Source organism: Gossypium arboreum, chromosome 4, assembly GCF_025698485.1.
Source record: "Gossypium arboreum isolate Shixiya-1 chromosome 4, ASM2569848v2, whole genome shotgun sequence".
Taxonomy (NCBI): Eukaryota; Viridiplantae; Streptophyta; class Magnoliopsida; order Malvales; family Malvaceae; genus Gossypium; species Gossypium arboreum.
Window position 1 is genome coordinate 118742904 of NC_069073.1, and position 10130 is coordinate 118753033.

The window sequence follows — 10130 nt, forward strand, 5'->3', positions numbered from 1 at the left end:
TGATTTTTAATTACGAATCACTTTAAATTTAAATATAGGATAAATTACACCGAAGGTCAATTTAAATAGCGTTCTTCCTATTTTGATCACTCTAAATTTTTTTTGTCAATTTAATCACTACCGTTAGAAAAATTGACTAAAATGGCCACTTAGCCGTTAAACCCTAAACAGATTGCTGACTAGACTTGCAAAATAAAAATAAAAATTATTCTTTTAGTCTCTTCTTCTTCTTTCCTCTGATTATCATCCAGCACACCAAACACTGCAATGATGTTGTTTCGATATCTTTAACGGAGTCTATTGCTCTTTTTTCCAACCCCACCATCGTTTCTAATAACTTCGACTTTAAAATCAAGTATTAGAACTATGGAGACTATATTAGAGTGTAGGTTGGAGCATTTCAGTACATATATTGGAGTGATAAATGGTTATATTTTGTACATTCGATGTATGAATCACCAAAGGTTACTAAGAGCTGTGAATAAAATTTGAACTAAAACATTATGTTAGTTTGCTGTTGAAATACTCAATTTTAAAGTCGAGGTTGTTAGAAATAATGGTGGTGTTGGAAAAAGAGTGGCAGGCTCTATATAAAAACTATATCTGAGTATAATTCAAACAAAAATGGTTACATAGAGATTAAAATTTTAAAATTAAAAGTAAACTACACGGTTAGTCATTGAATGATGTGTAAGTTTTCGTTTTAGTCACTAAAGTTTTCAAATTTATTTCTTTGTCACCTGACTATTAAGTGATATATTTTTAGTTGGTATAATAGCAATTTTAGTCATTAGCTTTTATATTTTCCATCAAATTGACATTGATTCTTTATAAAATTATAAAAAACTCAAAAATATTAAAAATAAAAGTTCTATATAAAAATTTTAGAAAAATAAAATCTCAAAACTGTTATTGTTGAAGAGAAAATATGTATGAGAAATAAAAAAATGATCATTTAATAGAATCCAATAACAAATTAAAATAGAACAAAACCAAAAGGTTAGCTCATCACATACTTCATCAATGTTTTTGAAACCAAACTAGTAATATCTTCAAGTCAAGTTCTATGCTCCTGAAGAATATCTGGAAACGATATTACAGAGGCTTGTGAAATAGACTCTGGTGCCATATTTTTATCCAAAAATATAAAATATACCACAAAATTTTCTTCTTCAAACTTAATTCAGAACTTCAATTTATTTAAATTATTTTTCAAAATTGAAATTGTAAAACAAATTATATTCAAAAAAATTCTTTTATTATAATAAAAATGCGCTGTCAAGAAATTGAAGAGGTAAAAATAGAAAACCAATCATTTTGACTAATGTTTTATTTTTTCTTTGTTATTTAAAGAAAGAGTATTGAATATTTTATACAGATAATACAAAGATAAAATATGGAGGGTTTAAAAATAATTTTCCTTATTTTCTGTCATTGTATTTATTTTTGAAAATTTTATTTACTTTTTTGTTTGATTTTAATTTTATAATTTTCTAAATTTAGAAAAAAATCAGTTTTTTTATTATCATTTTATATATCATTAGGACCAATTTGAAAGAAAGTATAAAAATTGAGGATTAAAATTGTTATTATACTAATTAAAAAGTCCCACTTAAAGAACCATTTTGAAAACTTTAGTGACCAAATTGTAACTTATTCTAGTTAAATGACCAAAATAAAACCTACCTATAATTTAATGACTAACATTATAATTTCCTAAAATTAAATCAATGTTAGACAATATAAAGAGTAAATTTTAAACATTAGGAGAATACGAAGATCGTTGAGAGAGTTAACTTAGGCTATGTTTGTTTTAACGTAAAAGGTTTTCCAGTCAACATAAAATTACCCCCTTATTCTTGTAAAATGTCTTACTAAATTTTTTCATTTTTAATTTAATCTCATACTTTTATTTCAATGAATTTAGCCTATTTATTTTTAAATTTTAAATTTCAAATCAAATTGTTAACTCTAGCTAAAATTTTCATTAAATTTATTAGTGTGATATTTTTAAATAAAAAAATTTACTTAGTAATTATGTAAAATTTTTTGAATAAATTAATTTTAATAATATTAACAATTAAACTTGCATTTAAAAAAAAAGACACTAAATTCTTCGAAATAAAAATAAGGGACTAAATTTTAAATTCACAAAAAGTATAGTGACTTGGAGAAAATTTTAACCATTTCATTATATTCCAACTCGACCCGTTGACAGCTCTTCTGTTTTTCTCCGTCTCTATTATCTCTTTCTTTTTTCTTTTCACGTCTAAAGTAGACACTTGCTGAAGCTGATCCAAGAGAATATATATATATATTTATAAAAATACTCAATTATTCTATGTTTCTTCTCCGCTGTTGAATTTTGTTCCATTTTAATAAAGATTCTGGGAATTCAAGAAATTGACTTGAATTCCCCGAATTGGAAAAAAATCGGAGATAATACGAAGTGAAAGAAAATCAAAGAAAAGGTGAAAAAAATGAAGCCGATGGAGACGATACAGGATCTGATCGACGAAGCCAAAGTACGGACAGTTTGGTGGGTCATAGCAATCTTTGCCGTCACTTACTTCTTGTCTCGTGAGTTAACTAATAAGAAGATTTCAATAGCAGTTCTTTGGTTTATGTTTGTGTGTGTGTTTTTTTTTTTGTTGTTGATTTTTTTTTGAATATGTTTATTGGTGAATTCTTTGATTTTACTTCACTTCTGTAGTGACGTTTCTTGGAATTGTTTTTTTTTTGGACAATTTTCGTTTTATTGGAATTAATTGAACATTTGGATTTTTAATTTCTGTTAATTGGTTAATTTAGGGTTTTCTATTTGTGTTTTGCGTTAATGTGGTTTGATTTCTGCTATAGGAATTGGTTGCAAGTAAATTTTTCCCTGTTTTGTTCGGCTTTTGTTAATTGATGCAGATACAAGTACATCAATGTGGATGAATTTACCTGTAGCAGTTCTTATACTGTCTGCATTGCGAATTTTAACTAATGAGGTTGAGTTCAAATGGAAAATTAAATCAGTTCGTCCGCAAACTTATTTATCTCATTTGGAGAAGAAACAGTTGTCTGTGAATGATTACCGGCTTTCTAGCACACCACCTCCGCCCAAGTGGAAGAGGAAAATTGATTCTCCTATGGTGGAGTCAGCTATCAATGAGTTTATTGGTAAAATACTCAAGGATTTTGTAACTGATTTATGGTATTCGGTGATCACTCCAGATAGGGAGACCCCTGAGTTGATGCGTGCGGTGATTTTGGATGCTATTGGTGAAATATCAGGAAGGGTGAAAGGGATAAACCTTATTGATTTGCTAACAAGGTAGGTTTTTGGTTTAAGAATATTTTCCAATTGTAAAATTATTTGATGTTTTTTAAAGCTTTAGGATTTCAAACGATTGTCTAATGTTCCAGGGATATAGTTGATTTGATAGGGGACCACTTGGATCTCTTTAGAAGAAACCAAGCTGCAATAGGTGTTGATGTTATGGTAACATTGTCATCTGAGGAGAGGGATGAAAGACTGAAACACCATCTTCTGGTTTCTGAAGAGCTTCATCCTGCATTGATTTCACCAGAGAGTGAGTACAAGGTGTGAGTGGAGTGTTCCAAAGAAAACACATTTTGCTTTTTCATTTTATGTTTTTCTTTGTTTGATTCTGTGTGTTTTTCCAGGTTATTCAGAAGCTTGTCGGTGGAATTTTAGCAATAGTATTGAGACCGCGAGAAGCTCAATGTCCTCTAGTTCGAACTATTGCCCGTGAGATTGTAACTTGCTTGGTATTGCAACCTCTTTTGAAATTGGCAAGCCCTGGGTAAATTATTAAGCTATAATTTGTTGTGTGTTTAATTCTAAGATAGTTATTAGTTCTTCATTTTAAGTTGCAGTTACGGTTATCTGAGTTAGCCTAAACTTTTAGGTCTAGATTTTTGGCGGTTGATTTGGCAATGCATTCTTATTAAGTGTTTAGAATATAAGCCATGATGCTTGGAATTGCACTCTTAGTCTTGACCAATTTAGGTAAAAGAATAGGCAGAGAATGTTTAGAAGTTACTCGTGACGATTCATTTTTCCTGGGTATAAATAAGCTTTGACCTTTTCCTTAATAAAGTTTCCTCCACCTTTTTCCCTTTTATGTTTTGTTCTCAGGTATATCAATGAAGTGATTGAACATGTTCTACTTGCCATTAAAGATGATACAAATAAGATGGTGGTTGGTTCTGATCAGCCTTCAGTAGGAGTACATGGTGATGATTCTACCTCATATAAAAAATCGTCAACAAACAGTCAAGGGGCTGATTTGACTTTAGCTAGAATTGATGATAGGAAAGAAACATATTCAGATTGTAACAGATATGAGGAAGAATCAGTACAGCCTCGACCAGCTGATTGGGCTCGAATATTAGAGGCAGCAACTCAAAGAAGAACTCAAGTTCTTGCCCCTGAAAATCTTGAAAACATGTGGACAAAAGGAAGAAACTACAAAAAGAAGAGCAAACATGAAAAAGCAGGATTTCAAGAATCTATTACAAAGGATTCTGTGACAAAGAGTGCAGTATTAACAGGGAATTCAGGCAGTGAAATCTCTACCAGCAAGTTTGGAACTTCAACTGGAAGGGAAGAGAAAAATGTGATGCAGCTGATGCCTGTTTTAAGTAATGACACTCAGTTATGTGATGATAACACTACCAGCAAGAAGTTGGGATCGGAGTTTAACAAGTCATCATCATTTGAAGGAGATCATATTGTCGAAAAACATACTGATGCTAGCAAGCAAGCTGCTGATGGAAATAAGAATAGGCTTAGGAGATCCAGCAGTACCTCTGACTTGAAAGTTAAACCTGATATAAAGAAGGCACTTACAGGAGATATTGGAAGGCCAATTACTTCTGAGTTCTACAGCCATGATGTTGGCAGGCATAGTGAAGAATATAGTGGCAAGATTGCCTCTAATATGGTGCTTCACAATGAGGAACCACACACTCCAAAGCTTAGATGTCGGGTGAGTTTTCCCGTAAAAATTGGTGTAAGTTATGCTAATTCAAATTTGAACTGCCAGATGAATCCAAATGTGACATGGAATCTAAATTAAAACAGCTTCTTGAGCTTGATGATGTTGAAACATGATATGTGATTGATTTGCCATTCTGTGTCTACCTCTGCAGGTTATTGGAGCATACTTTGAGAAACTTAAATCAAAACCATTCGCAGTTTATTCAATTGCTGTGACAGATGCGGAAAACAGAACTTGGTTTGTCAAGAGAAGGTTTTATCTCACCGAACTCTTTTTTTTCCTTTTAAAAATTAAAAAAAAAAATCCATTTGTTTAAGGGTCTTTACTTGTTTGATTGCCCCTTTGATATTTTAAAGTCTTCAGAGTTTAAATCTCTACATGTTTGTCAGAAGAGAAAAACATAAATCTCCAAAATTTTGATTGATTTTCTTTTTGAGTGATTACTTTTTTTTTTGTTTTTTTTTTCAGATACAGTAACTTTGAACGGTTGCATAGACATCTTAAAGAAATTCCTAATTATACATTGCATTTACCTCCCAAAACAATATTTTCATCAAGCACTGAGGACGCTTTAGTTCATCAGCGCTGCATTCAGCTTGACAAATATCTGCAAGTAATTTATTTCATAGCGGTTTTTTTTTTTCCTGGTAAGATATTTACTTTTAAACCTGTTGCTTCAGCTAAGCCACCTTTTTGCAGGATCTGTTGTCTAAAGCCAATGTGGCTGAACAGCATCAAGTGTGGGATTTTTTAAGTGTTTCCTCAAAGGTTTGTGTGTATCTTTGTGGCGTAAGGTGCTACTTTGTTTCCTGTGGGTAGGAATGAATGACATCTGATTCATGTTGTGGTTGTCTTTTGCTTTTGAAGAATTACTCTTTCGGAAAATCTTCTTCGGTGATGAGAACCCTTGCTGGTATGTTGTTCCGCTTCTTGGTTATCACTTAGCATGCTATTCTTGCTGTTTATACATGGGTTCCAGCTGTTTTACTTAAACACATCAAGATTGTCCTGAAAAAAAGGTTTAGAGATGCTCCAAGTGGGCTTCTAGAAGTTTAGGAATGCAATCGTGTGCATTACATTTCCGTCTAAAAGTACAGTTGTCTGCTGGATGAGGTGTAGCAGTATTACTTGTTTCACCTTTTACACTGATTCGCTTTACGTATCTCTACTTCCAGAGATTTCATGTCTTGGTACTCTGTTAAAATTCTGTAGCTGGTTCTTATATGTGTGTGTGTGTTGTGGGAAGATGCTTGCAAATCCAGCTCTTTGAGCAGGGACCTTTGCATATATCATTAAGCTAATTGGATTGATGCAATTCAATATTTTTCATTTTACTTGCTATGGTTTAATTTTAAATGATTTGAGAGTAAAAATAACATAGTTGTGTTACTGTTCTTCTCACTGTGAACTCTTTAGTATCACATGAATATTTGAATCTATATGCTTGGTTGTCTTACGGCCAATTATGTTAGAATCGTAAATGATTATCCTTTGTCGATTTTACTGAAAATCATACATGGATCTTTTGGTTATTGGTTTGATTCTACCACTATGGTCTAGAATTTGGTTTTAACTTGGCTGATTTCTTGCTTAATATTTTGACCATTTTTATTGCAGATTACTTCCTGACTTTTTTCCATTTCTCCTGTTTATAAACAGTCAATGTAGATGATGCTGTGGACGACATTGTACGCCAGTTTAGAGGAGTATCAGATGGCTTAATGCGCAAAGTTGTCGGTTCATCTTCTCTTCCTATTGAAGCCTCTTCTTCAGCTGACAGGACCTTGTCATGGAATGCAGATGAGATGGCTAAAGACATTTCTAGGCAAAGTAACTTAGAAACAGTGAATAGTGCTTCTGACAATGACGAACGGTACAAGGATGGTAGCCATGGTCAGGATGATAGATCTGGTCCACAAGGTCATGGCTCGCATTCAGAGGATGAATTGAACTCAAAGAGTTTGCCACCAAAGGTGATAGAACAAGGTGGAGAGCCTGACAATTTTGTTCCTGAGAAACAGGATTTAGGTGTGAAACCTGAATTCCTTGGCCAGGGTGGATTTCCTGAAGTAAAATTTTCATCAACATCTAGCCCTTGGGAGGATCCAGTTGGAATGCCCCCCGAGGTAGCATGCTTTAGCGCTGTTTTTTTATTTATCTTTTTAGTTCCTACTGATAATATGATTTTAGCTTATTCTAAGACATTTTTTGTCACCAATACTTGGAAGTTCAAATGTTTACCTATTGATTTTTGTGCAGTGGACACCACCTAATGTTAGTGTACCTTTGCTGAATCTAGTTGATAAGGTGTTTCAGCTGAAGAGAAGAGGCTGGCTAAGGTGAGCTAAGTTTTGATTATTTCCATAGTTTTGAATTAATTAATTGTTGAAATGTTGTATTCTACCATTCGGTAAGTATAATTTGGAAAGATTCTCATAAAATGATATTGGTCCTTGGACTGAGGTATTACTAATGTTTCTTTACCTGTAATTTTGATTAGTTTGTAAATTATGTGGTCATTTTAGTCTAGATTGATTATTAAGGGTATATTCTGTTTTGTAGCATAGGAGTGGACTGGTTGATATGGTGAGTTGATTATTTATCTTGGAACCAGCAAAAATAATAATATCTTCTTGAGTAATCTGTTGTTCAATCTTTTATGAAAAAGGTTGCATGATGAAACACTGCTAACATAGATTTAAATGCATCAGACTACTGGCATGCTTGAATTATCAATTACTGCTTCAAGCCTTTTTCTTGTTTCCTTTTATCCAGTGGTAATTGTCTGGTCTTTCAGTGTGTGTGATCTTGTTAAACTTTAATTGCATGTTATGATGTTCTAAAATGACACTTTTCTAGAATAATTTTGCATAAACATGTGTATTATTTCATTATTGCAGAAGACAGGTCTTTTGGATATCTAAGCAAATATTACAGCTGGTGATGGAGGATGCCATTGATGACTGGCTTTTGAGGCAGATTTATTGGCTTCGGAGGGAAGACACTGTTGCCCTAGGCATTCGATGGGTTCAAGATGTAAGTGCTAAACACTTTAGAAGCATTGTAATTTAACTAAGACTGTTAATTGGCTCAGCATCTGATGCTGTAAAAGCATGACTTTTGTCATTAGGGTCTGCTTAGTTTAGTTGAAAAGTGGAAGGGTTGGAAGAGTAGAATTGAAAAGAGGAGAGAAGAAACAAAATAAACTTTCAATTTTCTTTCCTCTTGTTACCTAGTAAAAAGACTTGAATAGCCATGCACAAATCTTCTATTTCTATTAATGACCTATTTTTCTCCCAGGTTCTATGGCCAGGTGGTACGTTCTTTACAAAATTGGCGAACATTCAGAGCAAACTTGGTGATACTCAACAGCCGAACCAGCAACTTTCAGGGACCTCCAGCGAGTTTAGTGGGAGTAATGTCTCTAAACCTCGGTCCTTTGAGCAACAACTTGAGGCTACTCGTAGAGCTAGTGACATCAAAAAAATGCTTTTTGGTAAGTATGTTTTTTGCGTTAGTGGTATCTTCTTGTCATCAGATCAGGGGTTTACATACTTGCCATCCGCTCAATAGTTGCTTCAGATGGTTTACAATGTTTTTGGAACCAAATCGGTGGTTGAACCAATCAAACCACCAGTCTAGGCAGTTCAAAGGAAATAAATTATTAAAAAATTCAAAAATAAAAAATTATTAAAAAAACCAGTTCAATCATCAATTCAATCGATTTTTTAGCCCGGTTTAAACAGTCCGTACTGGTTTGTGAGTTAACTGATTTTATATCTCACACCAGACCGGTACTCCGACAGGTTCCCGGTCTACCCAGCCTGATTCAGACAACACTGATGGTTTAGAATTAATTCCTTAGTGCAGAGTCCAATGGTCATGTTTCTAACTAAAACCTCTCACGTCACTTGTGTCTGGTTATCTTAACTGGCTTGTTGATATTAGCCCATGTTGTGAAAAATCATTGACCATGTTTATTATTAACATGGTTCATGATCAGGTTATTTGTAATTATACCTTTATCTTCCCTGGAGCTACACTAAAAGATTTGACCTTTTCGGGCAGATGGAGCTCCGACGACCTTAGTTAGCTTGATCGGGCATAAACAATATCGACGATGTGCAAGAGACATTTATTATTTCACTCAGGTTGAGTTTTTATCTTTCTGCCAGTAAAATTTGTGTATTTTCTTTTTAGTTTTCAACATTTTAGACTTTCTGAAAGCATTTATATGCCATTATCCATTGCAGTCCACAATATGTGTGAAGCAACTTGCTTTTGCGATATTAGAACTTCTACTCATATCTATTTTCCCCGAGATGCGGGAACTTGTGAAGGATCTTCATGGCAAGAAACAAATTAAAGTCACGCAGGATTTCCGTTTTGGATGATCGGACTCAAGGAACCTGAAAAATACCGATGTAAGTCTACTAGTACCATTCCTCGCAGTCATGTTGACACTAAATTTAGACTTGACCATTCATATACTTGTGTTGTGTTCATATAATATTTTTCTCCGTGTTGTGTCCAACATTTCCAGTGTTGATTAGGAAATGGTTTCTGTTATCATATTGTAAATGTAGATATTATGGTCTGTACAGAAATCAGTTCATCGCCGTGAAGTAGGAATTTGGTGTTGATTTTGTGTCGGAATTTTTGGAACATTTAAGAAACATAGTGACTGATAACCTTTATTGATTCGTAATGGAAATTTATGCCTCTATTTGATTGTTTATCAATTAATGGGATATGTAATTAGGGATGGCAAAAAATCTGAAACCGACGGATTCCAACTCAATCCGACTTAATAGGGTCGGATTTTTCTTTTCTTCTGAAATGAGGTCAAGTCGGGTTGGGTTAATTTTGAAATTTGTATGAATTTTTTTTTTCGAGTCAAATTCAAATAGCTGATGATCATTTGTATCTCATTTATGCTTCTAGTCTTAAGATTGAGAGTAGGCAGTTCAAGAAATAGAAAGACTAAAAATGATCAAATTACAATAAAGATTAAATCCATACAAAATACATAGTATGGGGATTTTTTATAGTTTGACCATAAATAAAAGGATCTACTTTTGCTGTGTGATAATAGCTGGGTCACAAGTTATCATGGAG

The 10130-nt window shown here is 33.3% G+C and overlaps 1 protein-coding gene across 5 annotated transcripts; it reads left to right on the forward strand.

The window, feature by feature from the left end:
* Nucleotides 1-2194: 2194 nt before the first annotated feature.
* On the forward strand, nt 2195-9754 carry LOC108464323 (uncharacterized). 5 transcript variants are annotated; one of them, XM_017764566.2, is made up of 15 exons: nt 2196-2580; nt 2917-3319; nt 3412-3589; nt 3673-3812; nt 4148-5000; nt 5164-5264; nt 5481-5625; nt 5712-5780; nt 5880-5925; nt 6672-7138; nt 7272-7351; nt 7913-8048; nt 8313-8508; nt 9081-9163; nt 9266-9754. In XM_017764566.2, the coding sequence occupies exons 1-15, from the start codon at nt 2481-2483 to the stop codon at nt 9404-9406; spliced, it is 3138 nt and encodes a 1045-aa protein (XP_017620055.1). In that variant the 5' UTR covers nt 2196-2480; the 3' UTR covers nt 9407-9754. The 5 variants fall into 5 exon arrangements, with proteins under 5 accessions (XP_017620057.1, XP_017620055.1, XP_052882533.1 ...); XM_053026573.1 differs by having other exon boundaries at nt 3220-3319; XM_053026574.1 differs by having other exon boundaries at nt 2196-2539; nt 3220-3319.
* Nucleotides 9755-10130: the final 376 nt, after the last annotated feature.